The sequence below is a fragment of the Cololabis saira genome, chromosome 12 (assembly GCF_033807715.1).
Source record: "Cololabis saira isolate AMF1-May2022 chromosome 12, fColSai1.1, whole genome shotgun sequence".
NCBI lineage: Eukaryota > Metazoa > Chordata > Actinopteri > Beloniformes > Belonidae > Cololabis > Cololabis saira.
Window position 1 is genome coordinate 46,551,757 of NC_084598.1, and position 22,555 is coordinate 46,574,311.

A 22,555-nucleotide genomic window follows, 5' to 3' on the forward strand; every position below is an offset into this window, starting at 1 on the left:
CAAAAAACCTTACTGATCCCCCAGAGGGGAAATCCACTTGTGCAGCAGCAAACACACACACGCTCAACAACTTCTACCAAATATAAACGACAGTACGAAAAGGTATAAAACTGTATATTCTAAAAAAATAACCAATAAATAGAATTAAACAGAGCAAATCTACAGTTGGTGCTTTCAGAAAGCAGGTTATTGCACTTGAAGTGAACCTTTAAATGGTTTTTAAATTTCCCGGCCGGGAGGGCCCCGGGCCGAGCTCAGCCCGGCCCTGGAGCAGCCTGCTCCGCCCCTGCAGGGGGGGCCGGGGGGGCCCTGGTCCGAACTCGCCCCTCATTGCAATATATAAATTACCAATTCTAATTTGAATAATTATTAGTGATGCACCGAAATGAAAATTTGTAACCGAAACCGAAACCGAAACTAATAATAAACACTTGGCCGAATACCGAACATGGTTCTTCAGCAGTTTTTCATTTATTTTGCCAATTTTTTCACCATTGCGTAAATCAAATAAATTTGATTTAGGCTTTTCAAAGAAAAAAATCTTACAAGGTAGAAAATATTTATTGAACATAAAAAACTGAACATGTTTTAATTTCCAGCATTATGTTGTTTTGGTTCCACCTGCTGGTGAATGTTGGTAAAATTCTTATGTGGTTACTTTTTGGTTGGCCAACGATTTATGTTTGTGGTGCAACCGTTACGGAGCGGCCAGTCTATTTATTTTACAACGTTATTAATTGTTCGTTTTTTCCCCACTTATTCCACCGAACACTCAAAGTGTTTTTTTGCCATTTTCGGCCGAACAATTTGGGTTACCGAACAATCGGTGCATCACTAAAAATTATTCTTGGCATTATCATGATATTGTTTTATAGTGTTTTATTATATTATGTTATGAGATCTCATGGGATGTTAAACTATAGTATTATTATATTGTTATATATTATAGTATGGTGACATCATTTTGTTATATGTTATAATATTATAACAATTATTATATTATATTAGGATTATTATTAGGATTATTTTATTATACGCTATTATAGTATTACATATATTACTTTATATTATATTGTGCTATATTATATCACTCTATATGATAATTATCTATTTATTTATTTTTCAAATTAATATTCTTAATTCATTTATTTACTTTCATTATATTATTTATACACACACACACACACACACACACACACACACACACACACCTAGATACACATCATTGTAACTCGAAAAATAAATAAATGGTGACGTTTCCCAGCCGGGGGGCCGAGTCCTGCCCCGGCCCGGGAGCAGCATGCTCCGCCCCTGCAGGGGGGGTGCAGGGGGGCCCGTTTCCACGTGACGCATCTGGAGTTGAACCTTTACATGGTGACGTTTATCATATATATTTTATATTAAAAATGCATATATTAAAATAATAATAATAATAATAATAATAATAATAATAATAATAATAATAATAATAATAATAATAATAAAATTAAATAAATAAATAAATGGTGACGTTTCCCAGCCGGGGGAAACACAAACAGCAAACACACACACACTCAACAACTTTTACCAAATATAAACGACAGTATGAAAAGGTATAAAACAGTATATTCTAAAAAAATAACCAATAAATACAATTAAAAAGAGCAAATCTACAGGCGGGGGTTCAGGGGGGCCCCGGGCCGAGCTCTGCCCCGGCCCTGGAGCACTCAGCTCCGCCTCTGCAGGGGGGGTCCGGGGGGGCCCCGGGCCCAGCTCTGCCCCGGCCCTGGAGCAGGGGGAACCCCGGCCCTGCAGGGGGGGCCCTGGGCCGACTCCTGCCCCGGCCCTGGAGCACTCCGCTCCGCCCCTGCAGCAGCAACTTTCTCCGTCTAAACTTTTTCCTCTTTTAAACAAACTCAACAAACTTTAACAACAACACTCACGCGCCGCTGCGCGCCTGCGCGTGCGCGCCTCGCCCCTCGCGCCGCGGCCGGCGTGCACGCGCCCCGGCCGCGCGTCCACGTGCAGCAGTTTTTACCAAAGTTCCCGAGGGTCCGGGTCCAGTCCGGTTCAGTCCGGTTCACGGGCCCGTCCCGGTCCCGGGGGGGGTGGGCCGGGGCTGGTCCGGGTCCAGGGGCTAGTCCGGGTCCGGGTCCAGGTCCGGGTCCAGGTCCGGGTCCTGGTTCTAGTCCAGTTCTGCTCGGCCTCGTCTCTCTCTCTCCCTCTCTCTCTCTCTCTCTCTCTCTCTCTCTGTGTGTGCGGGGCGGCGACAGTGACGTCATCACAGCGGAGCGCTGGTTCTGCAGGACTGGAGTTAGAACCAGAACCAGGAACAGAAAATTAAATAAATACATTCATAATTCATTAATTAAAATGGGAATTAAATCTATCATTAATTAATTAAATGCGTCATTAAATTTTTCAATGCTGAAATATTAGTTTTACTTAAAATATTTTTTTTATTTTAATTAATGAATAGAATAGAATAGAATGTCTTTATTGTCATTTGTACAGGTACAACGAAATTGGATGCAATCTTCTGTGCATGCTATGGCAGGTATTGCTCGAGTATTGCACATGGAAAAAGTCAGTTGGAGTATTTAGCAGTGTTGAGTGTAGTTATGGCTCTTGAGTGTGTTTGTGCGTGATTTCAGTGATTTCAGTGATTTCAGTGATTTCCGTCCTGAAACGTCTGCCTGATGGCAACAGTTCAGAGACTGAGTCTCCGGGGGGAGATGGTCCTTGATGAATGACATATTTCATTCTAATTTTTATTAATTAACAACAAATTTAATTAATCAATGATATATTTGTGATCCCATTTTAATGGGATCACTCGGGTCCACTAGAACCCGGGACCAGCAGAACTTGGTCTGCACCAGAACCCGGTCCAACCAGGTCCGACCCGGGTCAGCCAGTCCGACCCCGCGGCACCAAGAGAAATAATAAAAATAAGTTTAAAAAAAACCTTATTACTTCGGAACCAGGGAAAAGTTTTTAGTTTAGTTTATTTATTTATTTATTTATTTATTTATTTATGTATTTATTGTAGATCCCCATTAGCCTGGGCCTCAGCAGCGACTATTCTTCCTGGGGTCGATTAATTACAATTGCATATTAGAAAGCAATTCAGAATTCAGGAAGGAAGGGTTTTATTGTTGATTTGAAACAGAAATCCACTAAATCTCTGAATTTAAGCACATTTGAATTACAAATAATATAAAAAATAACCATCCTGACCCGGCTCTGACCCGGTTCCTGACCCGGTTCTGACCCGGTTCTGACCCGGTTCCTGACCCGGTTCTGACCCGGTTCCTACTCCAGACCTCGGGAAGGTTATCCAGTCAATTAGGAAAAGAAAAACTAAAATATTATTTTTGTTCAATTAAAAACAAAAAAAAGGTTAAAAAAAAAGGATAATTTTTTTCAAACCAAAAGCAAAATAAAGTTAAAAACAGTTAAACAGTTAAAATATTTAAAGAGCTGCAGTCAGGTGTTTTACAGAAACTCAAAAGAGTGAAGAATAAGATGAAATAAGTTTATTTTTCCTATTATCCCCCAACAGTTCTGAAGCAGCTCCACGTTAAATAATCGTCTCTTCAAACCATTTTAAGCCTTTTTAAATTTTAGTATTTTAGTCTTTTTTAACTTTTTTTATTATTTTAGTCATTTTTAACTTTTTTAAATATTTCAGTCATTTTTAACTTTTCTGAGTGATTTTTAACGTTTTTTTCTGAATCTCGTCCACAAACACGTGAAGACCCAGTTCATGCTTTTAACCCTTTCTTTAACCCGTCTCTTAAAACTGTTTTTAAACCACTTTTAATAAGAGTTTAAACCAGTTTTAACCGGTTTAAATCAGTTTTAACCGGTTTAAACCAGTTTTAACCGGTTTAAACCAGTGTTAACCGGTTTAAACCAGTTTTAACCGGTTTAAACCAGTGTTAACCGGTTTAAACCAGTTTTTACCGGTTTAAACCAGTTTTTACCGGTTTAAACTCTCCAACCACCTGATCTTTTGTGGTTTTGCTTCTTTGAACCGTTCAGACGTTAAATAGACGGATCTTCAAACCTTTTTTAACTTTTTTAACTATTTCAGTCTTTTTTAACACGTTTTTTTCTGAATCTCGTCCACAAACAAACACACATGTGAAAAACTGGAGTATTTATTTAAGTCCTGAAGAAACTGAAGGTTTAATGGTTTTTAAAGAATATTTTAATTCATTAAATTGTTTTTTTATTATTGAATTAACTCTAGAAACTCGTGTTTATTTTTTAAGCATTTTATGAACTGCTTTTAACTCTTTTAACTATCTTTTTTAACCCACTCTTAAAACGGTTTTTCAACCACTTTTAATAAGAGTTTTAACCCGTTTAAACCAGTTTAAGCACAGTTTTTGGTGACAGTTGTGATCTTTGTGTTTTTGCTTCTTTAAACCGTTTATTATCTTAAACTGAAAGTTTGATTAAAAGAAGCTGAAATTAAAACATTAAAAAGAAGTTTTAAAGAGTTTCTAAGTCGTAACCAGATTACGCCTTTAGAAAGAAACAAATGACAATAATAATAATAATCAAATAATAATAATAATTACTATTATTATATAATAATTATTATTATTTAGTAAAACAGTTATTAAACAGCGTATAAACGTGTCATGCTCGTGTTAATATTATAACTTCTTCTGTTCTATTTGTTTCTTGTTTTTATTCAGTCATGTTGTCATTATTGTCATTATTATTACATTATCATATTATTTCTCTTTATGATTAGTTGGGCCTAAATTATCTGGTAATTGTGTAATAATATAAAGTGAGATTAATAGTTTACAGCAGTTTTTTTTAGAGTAAAACAGAACAAAAATATTGATCTGAAGAAGGAGCTTATTGGCTGTAAAGTTTGATTGTTTGTTGGTTTTTGGTTTAATCTGAACTCAACAGAAGTAAAGAATTCAAATAAGAATATCTACCAGTTCAACTTTATAACTTTAACTCATTGATTTTGGGTTTTTGACTTTCCTTTTTGTTGAGTTGTTTTTTAACGGCGGTGCCTTCAAACGCCGCTCACGTGCTGAACGTACGCAGGACGAGTTTATTAACAAACGTGATTAAGAGTAAGATTTAGTAAATACTCAACATATTTCGCTGCAGATTAAACCCCAAACCCGCGGGTTGGTGTTTAAGGGAGTAAAACTCGCTGTTTTTTGGAGAAACTCGATGTAAAGTTTCTCGGAAAGCGGCCGTTTATTTTGGTGCGCGCCGTTTCCGACGAGCCTGAACGCATCATAGGTGTTTTTTTTGTTTGTTTTTTTCAAACTTTATTGAACAAAATTCTGTCGGGTTTTACAATAAAAACGACACGAAAAAAAAACCAATCAATTTTCTACAAATATTCAACATGTGGGGGTTGAGAGCAAAAACAAAAAAAAAGATACATTTACTGACTTAAGCTTTGGGAAGTGTATTTTATATAATATTTTATAATTAAGAAACAAAGACGTCGTTTCATATAAACTTTTGGTAATATCGTTTTTTTCACACATCAGTTTAAGAGATTCAAAGTAAAGTTTTCAATCATTTTTAGATGTATAATGGAGAGTTTGCTGTTATGCCATTTATGTATGTGATATTTACCTAGTAAAATAACTATGTTTGATATATTTCCTAGAAGATTATCCATATAAATTAAGATTTGATAGGATTTAAAGAAAGTTGTTAATCCCAGTGTTTAACCCTCTGTATTTTCCTGCCAGGATTTTAATGAGATTAAAGAGTAGAATAAATAAATGTTCTGCAGTTTCCGGCTCTTCTAAACCCACATGTTTTACTACAAAGTTAAATCTTTTACGCACAGAAATTCAGCAGCTGGATTTACATTCTTCAAAATCTTAAATTGCATCTTTTATTTTTGGGGCTATTTTTTTTTTTTTTTGCTAGTAAAAGAGGAAATATAATATAAGAAAATAGAACATATTTTGGGAGGTATCATGAACAAGAGACATTTAAACAAAAAATAAGGAACAGTAAGGCATTTACAGTATATCTACGACGGAGTATTAGGGCCAAACTAAGACAAAAAAAAAGGAAATTACGAGAATAAAGTTGTAAAATTACGAGAATAAAGTCGTAATATTTTGAGAATAAAGTTGTAATATTAAATATATTATAAATATATAAATATAACTTCACAAGATGCTCAATATTCCTCATTTTTACACAGGGAGAAGAGTTTTCATAAATTATATTCTCGTAATTTTACGACTTTATTCTCGTAATATTAAGACTTTAATCTCATAATATAACGACTTTATTCTCATAATACGACTTTATTCTATTACGACTTTATTCTCGCAACATTATGACTTTATTGACATTATTCTCGTAATTTCCAATTTTTTTTGTCTTAGTTTGGCCCTAATACTCGTCGTATAAATCAAATAGCATAGAGACTAAAAATAAAAGATACTTTGATATATCGGTTAATAATTGTTTTGCAGAGTTATTTGACTTAATATTTTTTATAGAGACAAAAAAACTTTTCAATTGTATCCATGTAAAATTGTATCTATGTAAAAAATAATATAAGCGATTTCTAATTTTGGAATGTCATTCATTTTTAAAGAGCCAAATTTCTCCTCCGAGGTTTTTATTGGCCTGCTGACTTCCGGGGGGAACCGCGCAGGCGCGCTCGACAAACTAGAAACTAAAGCCCGAAGCCTCGTGTTGATCCGCAACCAAGAGACCAACCAGGAAACGACGCATGCGCAGTTCAAGGAGTTTACACGCTTTAAACGGCTTCAATGGTTATAATGTTTTACACGTTTTAAACGGTTTAAAACGTTTTAAATGCGAAACGACGATAAAGTCCGATTCTAAACAACTTTATTTGTTCAGACGCGACGCTCAGCTTCGGATTTTAACCATCAAAAGTCAGTTTGGAGCAGGAAATGAAACAAAGTTGTAACATTAATGTGTTTAAAAAGAGATGATTTAATAACAGGTAAATGGAAGAGGAAACGGGTTAAAGAGGAGTGAGAGAAACAAATAAAATATTACACCTGCTTAAGATATGTTTAGATATTTATGTAGTTTTATTATATGTTGAGAGGGATAGTTATAATTATGTAAATATGTTATATACTTATTATGTATGTACCACATATATATTTATAGGGATATTTATGTAGTTTATATAGTGTATATTTATATAATATTTGTATTTTCTATATATTGATATAATATTTATGTAATCTTTATATTTTCTATAAACTTATATGGATAATTATGTAGTAATAAATGTTTATGTAGTATTTATATAGATTATAGCTCATAAAATGATTTAAAAGTTTTTTGTTTTGGTGCTAATTTCTAATGAATTGTTTCACTTTTAAAGTATAATCAAGTACTTTATAACTAATGTTGCAGACCTTCTTATGTTGAGTTTTTTACAATACAACAGATAGTTCTGTAAAAGACTATAAAGATAAAACTAATTGGAGCAGCTTTCCTCTAAACTAACGCTGGTTTCTTAGGCCGAAATTGCATTAGTTTTATCTTTTTATATTTCATTTATTGGTTTTTTTAAATCCATCATTTTGGGCTGCAGTCAAGAACAAGTTTTTTTAGATTGAATGAATGAATGAATGAATGAATGAATGAATTTATTTTGAACATGTAAATAAAAAATACATAGATACAATTTTACATGGATACAATTGAAAAGTTTTTTTGTCTCTATAAAAAATATAAAGTCAAATAACTCTGCAAAACAATTATTAACCGATATATGAAAGTATCTTTTATTTTAAGTCTCTTTGCTATTTGATTTAAAACTTACTGTTCCTTATTTTTGTTTGTCTCTTGTTCATGATTCCTCCCAAAATATGTTCTATTTTCTTTATTATATTTCCTCTACTAGCAAAAATAAAAAAAATAGCCCCAAAAATAAAAGATGCAATTTAAGATTTTGAACAATGTAAACCAGCTGCTGAATTTCTGCGTAAAAGATTTAACTCTGTAGTAAAACATGTGGGTTAGAAGAGCCGGAAACTGCAGAACATTTATTCATTATATGGATATTGTGTAGATATAATAATAATAATAATAGAAATAATGTAAATTATAGAGTTATAAAGGGGGAGGAACTAGGAACAAGTGTAAACTTGTTCCTATTCCTTTTCCAACCTGGAGATTTTACTGTTTATTTCTATTTTTATTTTTTATTTACATGTTCCAAATAAATTCATTCATTCATTCATTCATTCATTCATTCATTCATTCATTCATTCATTCAATCTAAAAAAACTTGTTCTTGACTGCAGCCCAAATGATGGATTTAAAAAAACGAATAAATGAAATATAAAAACATAAAACTAATGTCGGCCTAAGAAACCAGCGTTAGTTTAGAGGAAAGCTGCTCCAATTAGTTTTATCTTTATAGTCTTTTACAGAACTATCTGTTGTATTGTAAAAAACTCAGAATAAGAAGGTCTGCAACATTAATTATAAAATACTTGATTATACTTTAAAAGTGAAACAATTCATCAGAAATTAGCACCAAAACAAAAAACCTTTAAATCCTTTTATGAGTTTAATTAGCAGAAAAATAACTTTTTTCTGTTATTTCACCACATTTATATTTCATTTCAGAGCTTTTCTGTCTTTTCTTTGTCCAGAAATCTCTGAAAAAGATTTTATTTTTATATATATAATAAATATAAAGAATAAAACTCAGTTTTCACACGAGCTGGAACGTCGGCCTAAGAAACAAGCGTTAGTTTAGAGGAAAGCTCGACTCACATTAGTTTTATTTCTGTCTTTTTAACTGAATCCTTAAAGAACTAATTTAGGATTAAAACCATAATCACTCAGAAACAAACCACCTAAATATAAATATATACTTATATAAATTAATAAAATAGACTAATAAAATCACTAAAACATGAATGTTTCCAGAGTAAATGAAGATGTTTAGACTCCAAAACTAATAGATGATGCACTTATTTATATTTATATAAATGTGTGTATTTATTTGACTTTTTAACTTTAAGAGTTTCAGATTAATGTGATTTATTTGAGGATAACTGAGTTCCAGCCGTTTAAAGAGGTTTATTTCTCTTTTATCCTCCCAGAAAACCATCTTCAGGTTTTAGGTCCAACATTAAACTGAACTTAGTTTTTAATCATATTTCTCTGATTATTTCAGTCTGAAAGTGTAAATAAAGACATAGAATTAAAACTGAATCCTTACAGAGAAGTGATTTAGGATTAAAACCAGAATCACTGAGAGTGATGAACTTAAACACAAACTAGTTCTGATTCAAATAAAGATCATTTCATTCTGAAGAAAACCCAACGCCAGGCAGCCAGGAGATCATGTCCTAACAGACGAGACAGAAAACACTGCCGGTAGTTCAGGACCAGAGATTAGAACGTAGTGAAGATAATTAAAGATTATAGAAATATCTGCATCAGAACAGTTCAATAACTGACTCCGTTTCCATCAGTCAGAATTCCGTTATTGCTAATATTCCGGTTACTGAAACATTGGGAATATTCCGTTTCCATGGTAATTAATCATTCAGGATATCTGGATCAAACCAGCGACGCACGGAGAACATCATGATGCAATTCCCGTCATTTCTGCTTCTTCTTCCTGGATCCAAATTCAAAACAAATGCTGCTTCAACTTTTCTCTCTCCTTCTTGTAAATCTTCTATCCCGGTACTTTCTACCGTCTACAAATGCAGAAATGTTCATATCCTTCATTACATTTATGAAGTGATTAGTCTCCTCCTGGTCTTGTTTCTCCGTGTTTATAAGAACTTCCTGGACTCAAAAGACCAGGATTCCTTGTGAACAGAACATGTGCAGAAAACTAATTCCTGTTCCGTTTGATGGGGATATTCCGTTTGGCGTTTACATGACTGAATATTCAGGTTTTAAAAGGAGTAACCCAGGGGTCATGTTGGGGTTTTGAAACACCCCAATATGAGCAGATTCCGGTTATTCAAAGGGGTTATTGGTGTTTACATGGCCATGGAACCGGGTTATTGATCATATTCGGGTTTTAAAAGAGTTATTGATGCTGGAAACACAGTCAGAGATTTAGCTCCACTTTCTTTTCTGTCTCTTGAAACAGATCTGAAGTCCGTCGAGCTGCTGGAGTGTGACGGCTCAGAAAGTTCCCGTTCATGATGAGTTCCTGTCACAGTTCCCGGCAGATGCAGGATCTGGTCGGGGGTTCGGGGGGACCAGAGCCCCAGAGGACGGAACATGTGGCTGTTCTAGCCCTAGACAATAATTAGAATAACAATAATTATAATAATACAATCATCTGCTGTAACAAAGCACCTCCCAATAATCATGTCTACCTCATTCTGCTGCACCTTTACCTTTTTAAAAGATGTATATGATGTCACGTCTGGGGGAAGGTGTGGACCCAAACGCAGAGAGAGCAGGATTTGGAAAAAAAAAAAGGATTTAATTTAACAAAGGCAAAAACAAAGCGCTGCGTGGCAGGATCAAGACAAATTAAAAAAAGGGATAAAAAAACTCGAGGAGCAAAACCGTGGCAGGAAACATGAGGAACAAAACAGTACAGACCGACCGGGAACAAGGAATTGACCAGACCAGATATACTGAGGGGATAACGAGACATGACGAGACACAGTTGCAGACACAATCAGGGCAGATGGGACACGGGCGGGAGAAACAGAAACTGAAAGCTGGGGGGAATGTCAAACCCTGACAAATGTTAATAAGAGCTGTCATTCGTCTATCACCTATTTACTGTAGAGCAGGGGTATCAACTAGATCAGGCAGGGGGCCGCACTGCGTTAGCGCACAAAGCGAGCAGGCAGAAAATTTGGGGGTTTTCAAAATGTATTTTGCACTCAAAGAAGAAGATTTATGTAAATATAATACATTTGTGCTCAGGAATGAGCAGGAGAATATCTGTCTAGTTTACATATGGATTATTTATTAATTGTCTCCAGATTTAGTCATTGTGAATGTTAAATATAATATTCAGATAAATAAATATTATTTTAAATGCAAGTTCATTTTGAAACCATGCATTGTTCAAAACTTAAAGTTGATATTGACCTACTTTTAATAAAACACGCCATAATGACAAAGCAGCACTTTCCACCAAGATGTCCTTATTTGAATATTACCGGCCACCCGCCGGCTGGAAGTGACATTAAATGCAACAATATATAAAACGATTTAATATATATTAAAAAAATTAATAACTAGGTATGAAATATGACCAAGGGCCACATAAAAGCTCCTGGCGGGCTGCAAGTGGCCCGCGGGCCGCCAGTTGAATATCCCTGCTGTAGAGTGAGCAAAAATACCTGAGTCAAATTCCTTGTCTTGTCTGACCGACCTGGACAAATAAACATTCTGATTGTGATTGTGATTGTGATTGTGATTGTGATTGTGATTGTGATTCCTAGCTGGCGATGGTGAGCCAGCCGGGCCACGGTGCCGGAGTGGGGGACCCGGGGACCCGGGGACCCGGGGACCCGGGGATATGATTACCGCAGCTTTTTGGTTAGTTTTTGTTAGTTTGTGGGGAATAAACAGGGATGGTGAGGAGAGGGGGCGGTTCTGGCTCCGTTGGAGCCGGGTTTCTGGGTTCTGGATTCTGGTTCCTGCAGTTTCTCTGACACTGAAACAGAAAGTGTTGCAACCTGCAGCAGTGAAGCCCCTCCAACCCTCCAACCCTCCAACCCTCTAACCCTCCAACCCTCCAACCCTCCAACCCTCCAACCCTCCAACCCAACGACCTCAGAGCAGCTTCCGTCTCTGTCGTCACCAGCAGCTGCTGCAGATAAGAACTATCTGAGCCGGGTCTGGTCTGGTGTCAGCGGGTCTGGGTCTGGGGGGGCGGAGGTCCTGCAGACCTCCTGGTCCTCCTGCAGCAGGTTGATAAGAGGAGGGTGGAACCCACGCAGCAGGCCGTCAGGCTGCATGTCATCAGCTGATCAGAGCTAAAAATAACCTCAACCTGGGGGAGGAACCAGAACCAGAACCAGAACCAGAACCAGAACCAGAGGAACCAGAACCAGAACCAGAACCAGAACCAGAACCAGAACCAGAGGAACCAGAACCAGAACCAGAACCAGAACCAGCACCAGAACCAGAACCAGCACCAGGACCAGAACCAGAGGAACCAGAACCAGGACCAGATCCAGAGGAACCAGAACCAGAACCAGGACTGAGACCCAAACTGTTACAAACACAGATTTGTTCGTCAGGAATTCTGGGATTTTTACTTTTCTTTTTAAATGTTTATTGGTTTTACATAAAGCAACATGTGTGTTTCCAGCGTTCCAGGTTGTAGAGAACACCAGCAGAGTGTGACTGTAAACATAACACACGTGTGTTTACAGCGTTACCGGCTGTAACACCAGCAGAGTGACTGTAAACCCTCCCAACAAGCCCCTCTGAGTCCAGACGCTCATAACAATAAAATGATTGAGGTTTGTGTACGACCCAGGAATACAGGAGGAACAAATACAATACAGAACAATGTTCCTGTGTAAGAAATACAATAATAAAATGAAGAAAAAGAAAGAAAGAGGGAAGAAAAGGGGAGGGTGTGTTATTAAATTACAAAGATAATAATGAAGGATATTATGAAATTCTGGGATTTTATACAAACAAGCGATTTTTCTCAAAAACCTTTTGAGTTTCATGAGAAAAGTTTCTCTTTAAACTTTTTATTCCTGGGAGTTTGTTTATCTGATTTTTTATCAAGTCAGAAAAATAATTTGATCACAAACTCAAATATAAATGTTTGTTTCCTAGCAGATTTTTAAAAGCCAATATTTTAACAATTTTGTGAAAATACAGTTATACATATATAAATATATGTGTATATAGTATGTTGTTATGGTTTTATTGTTGTACTGTTCCAGCTAAACTCTCCAGAGGTGGAAAAAGTACAAAAATATTGTACTTAAGTAAAAGTACAAATTTTCTGCTTGAAAATGACTTAAGTAAAAGTAAAAAGTACCCATTAAGAACATTACTTAAGTAAAAGTATAAAAGTACCTCAACTTAAATATAATAAAGTACAAAAAGTACATGGTGTAAAATGTACTTAAGTACAAAAGTAAAAAGTACAAAGTACAAAGTACAACATTATTTTCAAAAGGATTGCAAAGAAATGAAGAATCCAAGAATTTGCTTACAACTCTAAATAATGGTGATATTATTCTGACCCCTTTAGCGTTTGTTTCCATTACCCCATTTTAATTTCTCCCTTTGCTCATCACTACCCTACGGCGAGGCTCTGCGTCGATTTAACGCGGAACCATAATTCAGGCTTCAGTCCTCATCGGTACTCGACGCGACGGCGGTTCCTCCGGCCTTCCGGCCCATAGACATATATACATGTATATATGTCTATGTTCCGGTCCGCCTCTGCGGCGCAACTCTCCCGGGAGCTGCGGCTCCTTCTCGGTATATTCACGCGCCCCCCTTCCTTCCCGTCCGCCTCATGGTTCCGCGTTAAATCAACGCACACCTTACGCCGTAGGCTACGGCGTAGAGTGTGCGTCGCCGCGTACCCTACGCTGTAGCTCTGCGCCGGTGTAACGCGGAACCATAAATCAGCCCCCGCTGTGCTGTTCTTTGTAGCGAGTAACGACGTGTCCAATTTTAAATGTAGCGGATTAAAAGTACGATTATTTCCTTGAAAATGTAACGAAGTAAAAGTAAAAGTACACAAAAATAAAAGTATCAATAAAAGTACAAATTCTCAAAAATCTTACTTAAGTACAATAACGAAGTACTTGTAGTTCGTTACTTTACACCACTGAAACTCTCCATGACACTATAACCTCCAAGGAACAGGCAAAGTTGTGGTCGGACAGGTTTAATGTCACAAATTGTGAAACTGAAACACAAAGTACAGAAAAATACAAATTAATGGAAAAACGATGTCAGTTAATAACGGACATGGCGGATCTAGTATTCATAGATCTAGGCAGAGCAGCGTCTGAACGGATCCGACCGTTATATTAACACATAACTACATAAAAGTGTCAAACAGAACAGTTTACACTTGCACTCTAACAATTACAAATGTACTCACTTATATTGCCACTTCGAGGGTTAAAACAATCAGCTGGAGAAAAGTGAGATCTGAACGCTGTCGGTGCGTTTCTCTTATTGTGGAGGAGAAGAAAACACTTCCGGTTACCTCGCTTCACGTAACTTAACCTTAATAATAATAGATTATTAATAATAGATCCATGAACTTAACGGACTCTGGGAAAATCCCGAAACAGCTAAATAAGCAAACTATGCCCTCTACAGGCCTGACAATGCTACTGCAAATGCAAGTTATAACAGTTACAATACAATTGTGCTGTTTGAACATAGCTGACAATAAAACTAAAAATTTGATTATTTTTCTATGTATAAAGTTTTATACATTTTTATATACAGTACAGACCAAAAGTTTGGACACCCTTCTCATTCAAACAAATGGGGAAGGGTGTCCAAACTTTTGTTCTGTACTGCAAATAAAAATGTATAAAACTTTATGTAAGGGATATAGAAAAACATCAAGTTTCAAGTTCTATTGTCAGATTCTACATGTTCAACAAACAGCACAATAAAACCACAACAATATAACAGAATATATACATATATATATATATATATATATATATATATATATATATATATATATATATATATATATATATATATATATATATATATGTATATATATACAGTATATTCTCCTTCCAACCTCCAGCTCATTGTTAAGGCTGATTTAAGGTTCTGCGTTAAACCAACGCCGTCGCCGTGACGCCGTCGCCGTGACGCCGTCTCGGTGACGGCGTCGCCGTGACGCCGTCGCCGTGACGCCGTCTCGGTGACGGCGTCGCCGTGACGGCGTCACGGCGACGCCGTCGTGAACCTTCGCACTTCTCCGTCACTCCATTTCTCCGGTGCAGTTCCCCCCGTGACCGCTAGGGGGGTGCGATCTTTTCCTGAATGGTTTATCCGACTTTTCCGGTCAAAGTGAATAAAAAAGATAAGGACAACATTTTATTAAACAGACTGAAGCACCTGGTGGGCCTCTCTGGTACTGTTTTTAACTGGTTCCGCTCCTATCTCACAGATCGATCTTTCTTTGTAAGTTTGGATACATGCTCCTCCAGAATGCATGAAATTAAGTGTGGGGTCCCCCAAGGGTCAATTTTAGGTCCGCTTCTTTTTAACCTTTACATGCTTCCCTTGGGGGACGTCATCAGGAGACACGGCATCAGCTTCCACAGTTACGCTGACGACACACAGCTGTACATCGCCGTGTCTCCTGACGACACACAGCTGTACATCGCCGTGTCTCCTGACGACACACAGCTGTACATCGCCGTGTCTCCTGACGACACACAGCTGTACATCACCGTGTCTCCTGACGACACACAGCTGTACATCACCGTGTCTCCTGACGACACACAGCTGTACATCGCCGTGTCTCCTGATGACACACAGCTGTACATCGCCGTGTCTCCTGATGACACACAGCTGTACATCGCCGTGTCTCCTGATGACACACAACTGTACATCGCCGTGTCTCCTGATGACACAGGGCCACTTGATGCCCTTTTTAACTGTATTTTAGATATTAAGTCATGGATGGCAGATAATTTCCTACAGCTCAACCAGGACAAAACAGAAGTTTTAGTTATTGGTCCTGAAGGCCAGAGAGAGAAACTTTTACCAAAACTACAAGATTTTAAACCTTCGAAATGTGTAAAGAACCTGGGTGTTATTTTTGACTCTGAGCTCACTTTTATTCCACACATAAAGAATATTACGAAGATAGGTTTTTACCATCTTAAGAACATAGCCAGAGTCCGCCCGTTTCTCTCTCAGGCCAGTACGGAGGTGCTGATGCATGCTTTTATCTCATGTCGTTTAGATTATTGTAATGCCCTGCTCTCTGGTCTTCCTAAAAAGAGTATTAAGAACCTACAACTATTACAGAATTCAGCCGCTCGCGTGCTGACGAGGACCAGAGGGTGGGAGCACATTACACCTGTTTTAAAATCGCTGCATTGGCTCCCCGTCCGTTTCAGGATTGATTTTAAGGTTCTTTTACTGGTTTTTAAATGTCTTAACGGTCTTGGGCCATCTTATTTATCTGATCTGCTTTTACCGTATCAACCCTCACGGACCCTGAGGTCCTCTGGCACCGGCCTTTTAACCATTCCCCGAGCCGCGACCAAAACCCACGGTGAGGCTGCATTCAGCCATTATGGCCCTTATTTATGGAACAGCCTGCCAGAGAACCTCAGGGTTAGTTAGTTAGTTAGTTAGTTAGTTAGTTAGTTAGTTAGTTAGTTAGTTATTTATGGAACAGCCTGCCAGAGAACCTCAGGACCGCAGAGAACGTTGATATTTTTAAAAGGAGGCTCAAGACACACCTTTTTAGCTTGGCTTTTATCTGATCTCATTTAATCCATTTGAGTGACTTTGTATTTTATGTTATTTATTATTCATCTTAAGTTTTGTATAGATTTTTCTAAAATTTTACACTTTTTAGGCATTTTTTACTTTCTTTTAATCTTTTAGTTTTTAGCTCCAGTGTTTCCTCAGGGGGGTCGTCCACACTGGGAGGTGTGTCTGCTCCGCCCATGGGGGTGTCGTCATGGGGATCCCTCAGGCCTGGGTAGCTGGGGGGGGACTCCACCTTCTGTGTGGGGTCTGCCCCGGTCTGTCCGGGTTGGGGGGGTCTCTGGGGGGGGGGGACTCCACCTTCTGTGTGGGGTCTGTCCTGGTCTGTCCAGGTTGGGGGGGTCTCTGGGGGGGGGGGACTCCACCTTCTGTGTGGGGTCTGTCCTGGTCTGTCCAGGTTGGGGGGGTCTCTGTGGGGGGACTCCACCTTCTGTGTGGGGTCTGCCCTGGTCTGTCCGGGTTGGGGGGGTCTCTGTGGCGATGCTCCTTGTGGTCGTGGTCGGTGGAGCCTCTCAGTGTGGACGGCCACCCATAGGTAGTGTTTTCCTCACCTGGATCGTTAGTGCTAAGCCATGTCACCAGTCCACTTATTGTGTGGGCGTGTGAGTGTGTGCACATGTGTATGAGTGTGAGTGAGGGTGTGTGTATGCGTGGGGGGTGGGGTCGTATGGGATGTTTTAAATTGTACTTTTGATTGTTATTTTATCTCTGTATGTAAAGCACCATGAGTTGCACTTACACTGCATGAGTTGGTGCTATATAAATAAATAAAGTTTAAGTTTAAGTTTAACTATTGTACAAAAAAACGAAACAAAAAAAATCACACATACACGAAGTAAAGAGGCTGAAAGTTCACGACTGCTTCAAACCGGAAATGCGTTGGTTCCAAGAACCAATCACAGCCCTCGGTCTGCGTGTGGTCTGCGTCGCCTCCACGCGTAGCTACAATCTGTCTGTGGGAGGTGACGTCAGTGACGGCGTTGGGTGCGCAACCGGCGCAACCTGCGCAACCGGCGGCGCAGGCTCGGCGTCGATTTAACCATAACCAGAATCCAGCCTTTAGGGTCTGTGGCAGGGGGGCTCACACTTTTTCAGCATGAGCTACTTATAAAATGATCAAGTCAAAATGATCTACCACCTACTACAAAAAATGCAAAACATAATTTATTTATAAATATATTGAGGATTCTTTATATCGCATGAGCCAATATTGCACAACACAACACAATTAACTATGTTCACTCCAAAAACTAAGATCTTACCAAGAAATGTTCTTATTTCTAACCTAAAAATGCCATTACACCTGATAACACACATCACTTAACACTTTTTCCCATGTGTTTCAATTGAACTTTCATTTGTGTCAAGCACATTTGAAGTTGTAGTTAAGTTTTAAGTTAGAGTTTCTGCAGGTGTGAGGGTAATATCCTACACACTAGGCCTCATTACTTTAAGCACACAGGCTAATTTTATTTGCAGTCAGCCACACCCCAAACAATTCAATTAAACATTAAGGTTTAGTTTATTTGATATATAATTAGTTTGTTTATAGCCTTACACTGTTTAAATCGAGTGCACATGTTTCTTCATTGTAAGGTTATAGTTCATTTTTTCTGTTTATATGAATCTTTATTTCCTTGTTTTGAGTTAGCATGCTGGTGGAGGAGTTACCTTTCCTGGTGAGGCAAAAGGCACATAGATATATAATATATATCTATATCTATATATCTCTATGCCTGAGCACGGCATGTTACAAAACAAACATATCCGCCGCCTCTTTCTTCTCCCTTTAACGTGCGCAGCGCATGGATGTACGGCGCAGCGTCAGCGCGTTGTGTCACATTAAATGTGGTCCGGGCGTAATACGAGGATTTGAGCTGGTGAAATTAAACGAAAAGAAAAATAAATTAAACGATTCCTCGAGGCAGAGAAAATTACTCTATCATTTTTTGTAATCGAATTACTCAAATTATTCAAGGAATCGTTTCAGCCCTAGAACAAACCAAAGGCTGAAAACTGGCCGTAACTCGGCTTGCTAGTTAGCTAGTTAGCACTTAGCGCAGTTGTTTGCTCATGCGCAGCGACCTATGACCTCAGACAAAATTCAGATGTCATCTGATTGGCTGCCCTGTCAATCAAAAGACGGGATGGATGATGGGTTGACGTACATTTTTTTAATGTCACGCGATCTACCAATAATACCTTTGCGATCGACGTATTGAGCACCCCTGGTCTGTGGTGTCCTGCAGTCCTGCTAAATGCCGTTTCTCTCCGTTTACAAGCAAACGTGAAGACGGAGGTTGTAAAAATCTACACTTTGGCCGGAGTTTCAGAAATGATGGTTTTTGGAGACTTTGAGCTTCGTTTTCCTGTAAACGAACAGATAAAACTCATGAAAACACCAGCGTTTTTGATACGTGGAAACGAGGCCTCAGAATGGACATTTTCATTCAGAATTAGGTGTTTACTTGGTCATTTTTACTAATTTAAAAGAAAAGTTTGTTTGTTACGTCTGAGAGATAATGTGAAGATGTTCCTCCTTTGATCCGGTGATTCCAGATGTTTCCACAGCATCTGGATCTAAACGAGGATGTAAACGAGGATGTAAACGCTGCTCTCTGATTGGACGTAAACGTCTCGGAGCATTCAGCCCTTTCATGCTGCATGTTTAAGTAATTACCAGCTGATTAGGTCCAACAGAACCGTCCCAGCTGGGCCTGGAGCCGCACCCGGGCCCCGCGTTGCCATGTAGAGCACATGTTAGCTTCTTCTAACGAGCTTCTGCTAACGAGCTTCTGCTAACGAGCTTCTAACGACAGGGCTCTGGTGGCGCCGGTGTTCTGTCAGATGATCCTACCCGGTGAATGTCCTACTTTGCGTCTCTGCGCATGCGCACCAGTCAACAGCGTCGACTAAAACACAGAATCGTCCTACCGATCAGCTGTTTAAAACTGTGAAAACCGGAAGAATTTAAGGTTTCCTGCAACCAAATTGTAGTTTTTCATGTTTGCGTTCGAATTATTGTAGTTTTTCATGTTTGCGTTCGAATTATTGTAGTTTTTCATGTTTGCGTGCGGATTTTGTGTTTCCTACAACCAAATTCCAACTTTCTGGTAGTTTTTTCTGCCAAATCGTGCTACATGATATCTATGTGCTTCTACATGGATAAATGCAAAAAAGAGAAAAAAGAGGGAAAAAAGATTAAAAAAGAGGAAAAAAGAAGAAAAAAAAGCAAAAAAAGAGGAAAAAGAGGAAAAATAGAGGACAAAAGAGGACAAAAGGAGAAAAAACGAGGAAAAAGAGAAAAAAGAGGAAAAAAAGGAAAAGGGAGGAAAAAAGAGGAAAAAAAGTGAAAAAAGGCGGAAAAAATAGGGAAAAAAAAGGAAAAAAGAGGGAAAAAAAATCAAGGAAAATACAGGGAAAAAAGAGGAAAAAAGAGAAAAAGAGGAAAAAAAGAAAGAAAAGAGGAAAAAATACAAAAAATAGGAAAAAAGAGAAAAAAATGAAAAAAATAGGAAAAAAGAGAAAAAAGAAAGAAATAGGAAAAAAAGAGGAAAAAAAGAGAAAAAAAGAGGAAAAAAAGAGAAAAAAGGGAGGAAAAAATAGGAAAAAAAGAGAAAAAAAGGAAAAAGGAGAAAAAAAGAGGAAAAAAGAGAAAAAAAAGAGGAAAAAAAGAGAAAAAAAAGAGAAATGTATGTGCTTCTACATAGATAAATGCAGGTAGGATGATTTGACAGATGAAATAACCCTGTGAGATCACGCTTCCACATAGATACATGTAGATGTCTATGTGGAAGTGTGATCTGACGGGGGATTTTCATCTGTCAATCATCCTACCTGCAAATATGTGGAAGTTTTGATGGTTTTTTTCTTCAGCCGAAGCGTCGTACACATAGATCTATAACACATAGATCTATAACACATAGATCTATAACACATAGATCTATAACACATAGATCTATAACACATAGATCTATAACACATAGATCTATAACACATAGATCTATGTGTTATAGATCTATAACACATAGATCTATAACACATAGATCTATGTGTTATAGATCTATGTGTTATAGATCTATAACACATAGATCTATAACACATAGATCTATAACACATAGATCTATAACACATAGATCTATAACACATAGATCTATAACACATAGATCTATAACACATAGATCTATAACACATAGATCTATAACACATAGATCTATGTGTTATAGATCTATAACACATAGATCTATAACACATAGATCTATAACACATAGATCTATGTGTTATAGATCTATAACACATAGATCTATAACACATAGATCTATAACACATAGATCTATAACACATAGATCTATGTGTTATAGATCTATAACACATAGATCTATAACACATAGATCTATGTGTTATAGATCTATGTGTTATAGATCTATAACACATAGATCTATAACACATAGATCTATAACACATAGATCTATAACACATAGATCTATAACACAGATCTATAACACATAGATCTATAACACATAGATCTATAACACACAGATCTATAACACATAGATCTATAACACATAGATCTATAACACAGATCTATAACACATAGATCTATAACACATAGATCTATAACACACAGATCTATAACACATAGATCTATGTGTTATAGATCTATGTGTTATAGATCTATAACACATAGATCTATAACACATAGATCTATGTGTTATAGATCTATAACACATAGATCTATAACACATAGATCTATAACACATAGATCTATAACACATAGATCTATAACACAGATCTATAACACATAGATCTATAACACATAGATCTATGTGAAGCACATTCTGACTTCCTGCTGTTAAATCCTCTATTTGCATGAAAAAGGTTTTGGAAAAAAAAAGAAACTGAGATAAAAGAAACGGGAATCGTACGGTAGTAATTTCTACCGAGGTAGGACATCTCACCGAGGACACCTCACTGAGGTAGGACACCTCACTGAGGTAGGACACTTCACTGAGGTAGGACATCTCACCGAGGTAGGACACCTCACCGAGGTAGGACACTTCACTGAGGTAGGACACTTCACTGAGGTAGAGGGGGTAAAAGGAAAAAAAGAGGAAAAAAGAGGAAAAAAAGGAAAAAAAGATTAAAAAAGAGGAAAAAAGGAGGAAAAAAGGGAAAAAAAGAGGAAAAAAAGAGAAAAAAAGAGGGGAAAAAAGATTAAAAAAGAGGAAAAAGAGGAGAAAAATAGGAAGAAAGATAAAAAAGAGGAGAAAAGAGGAAAAAAAGGAAAAGGGAGGAAAAAAAGCGAAAAAAATAGGGGAAAAAAAGAGAAAAAAATAGGGAAAAAAAGCGAAAAAAATAGGAAAAAAGAGGAAAAAAATCAAGAAAAACACAGACAAAAAAGAGGAAAAAGAAGAGAAAAAAGAGGGAAAAAAGAAAGAAAAAGAGGAAAAAATAGAAAAAAAAGAGGAAAAAATAGGAAAAAAAGAGAAAAAAATGCAGAGGTAGGACACCTCACCGAAGTCGGACATCTCGGCAGAGAAGTCTGTAATTTCATCCTACGGGTAGGACGATTCGTGGAGGTAGAACAACTCGGTCCAACCGGGTCGTTCCCCCCACTGATCCTCCATCTGGTTCTACTAGAGGATCTGGTCTGGTCTGGTCTGGTCTGGTCTGGTCTGGTCTGGTCTGGTCTGGTCTGGTCTGGTCTGGTCTGGTCTGGTCTGGTCTGGTCTGGTCTGGTCTGGTCTGGTCTGGTCTGGTCTGGTCTGGTCTGGTCTGGTCTCTGGTCTGGTCTGGTCTCTGGTCTGGTCTGGTCTGGTCTCTGGTCTGGTCTCTGGTCTGGTCTCTGGTCTGGTCTGGTCTGGTCTGGTCTGGTCTGGTCTCTGGTCTGGTCTGGTCTGGTCTGGTCTGGTCTGGTCTGGTCTGGTCTCTGGTCTGGTCTGGTCTGGTCTGGTCTGGTCTCTGGTCTGGTCTCTGGTCTGGTCTGGTCTGGTCTGGTCTCTGGTCTGGTCTGGTCTGGTCTGGTCTCTGGTCTGGTCTGGTCTGGTCTGGTCTGGTCTGGTCTGGTCTGGTCTCTGGTCTGGTCTGG

The 22,555-nt window shown here is 38.0% G+C and overlaps 2 protein-coding genes across 2 annotated transcripts in view; both read right to left on the reverse strand.

Annotated features, from left to right (window-relative positions):
- plagl2 (pleiomorphic adenoma gene-like 2) overlaps positions 1-2,198 on the reverse strand; it is a 73,111-nt gene extending 70,913 nt beyond the window's left edge. Inside the window, 1 exon segment of the mRNA XM_061736882.1 lies at positions 2,018-2,198. The gene's annotated coding sequence lies outside the window, so the exon portion shown is untranslated.
- LOC133456449 (uncharacterized protein DDB_G0271670-like) overlaps positions 1-22,094 on the reverse strand; it is a gene marked incomplete at its 3' end in the record, with an annotated part of 24,716 nt that extends 2,622 nt beyond the window's left edge. The window contains exons 1-2 of the mRNA XM_061734924.1: positions 22,027-22,094; positions 21,426-21,546 (exon numbers count right to left, since the gene is read on the reverse strand). Of these exons, the coding sequence (XP_061590908.1) occupies positions 21,426-21,546; positions 22,027-22,094 (189 nt within the window). The remainder of the gene's footprint in view (positions 1-21,425; positions 21,547-22,026) is intronic.
- Between the last annotated feature and the right edge of the window lie 461 nt (positions 22,095-22,555).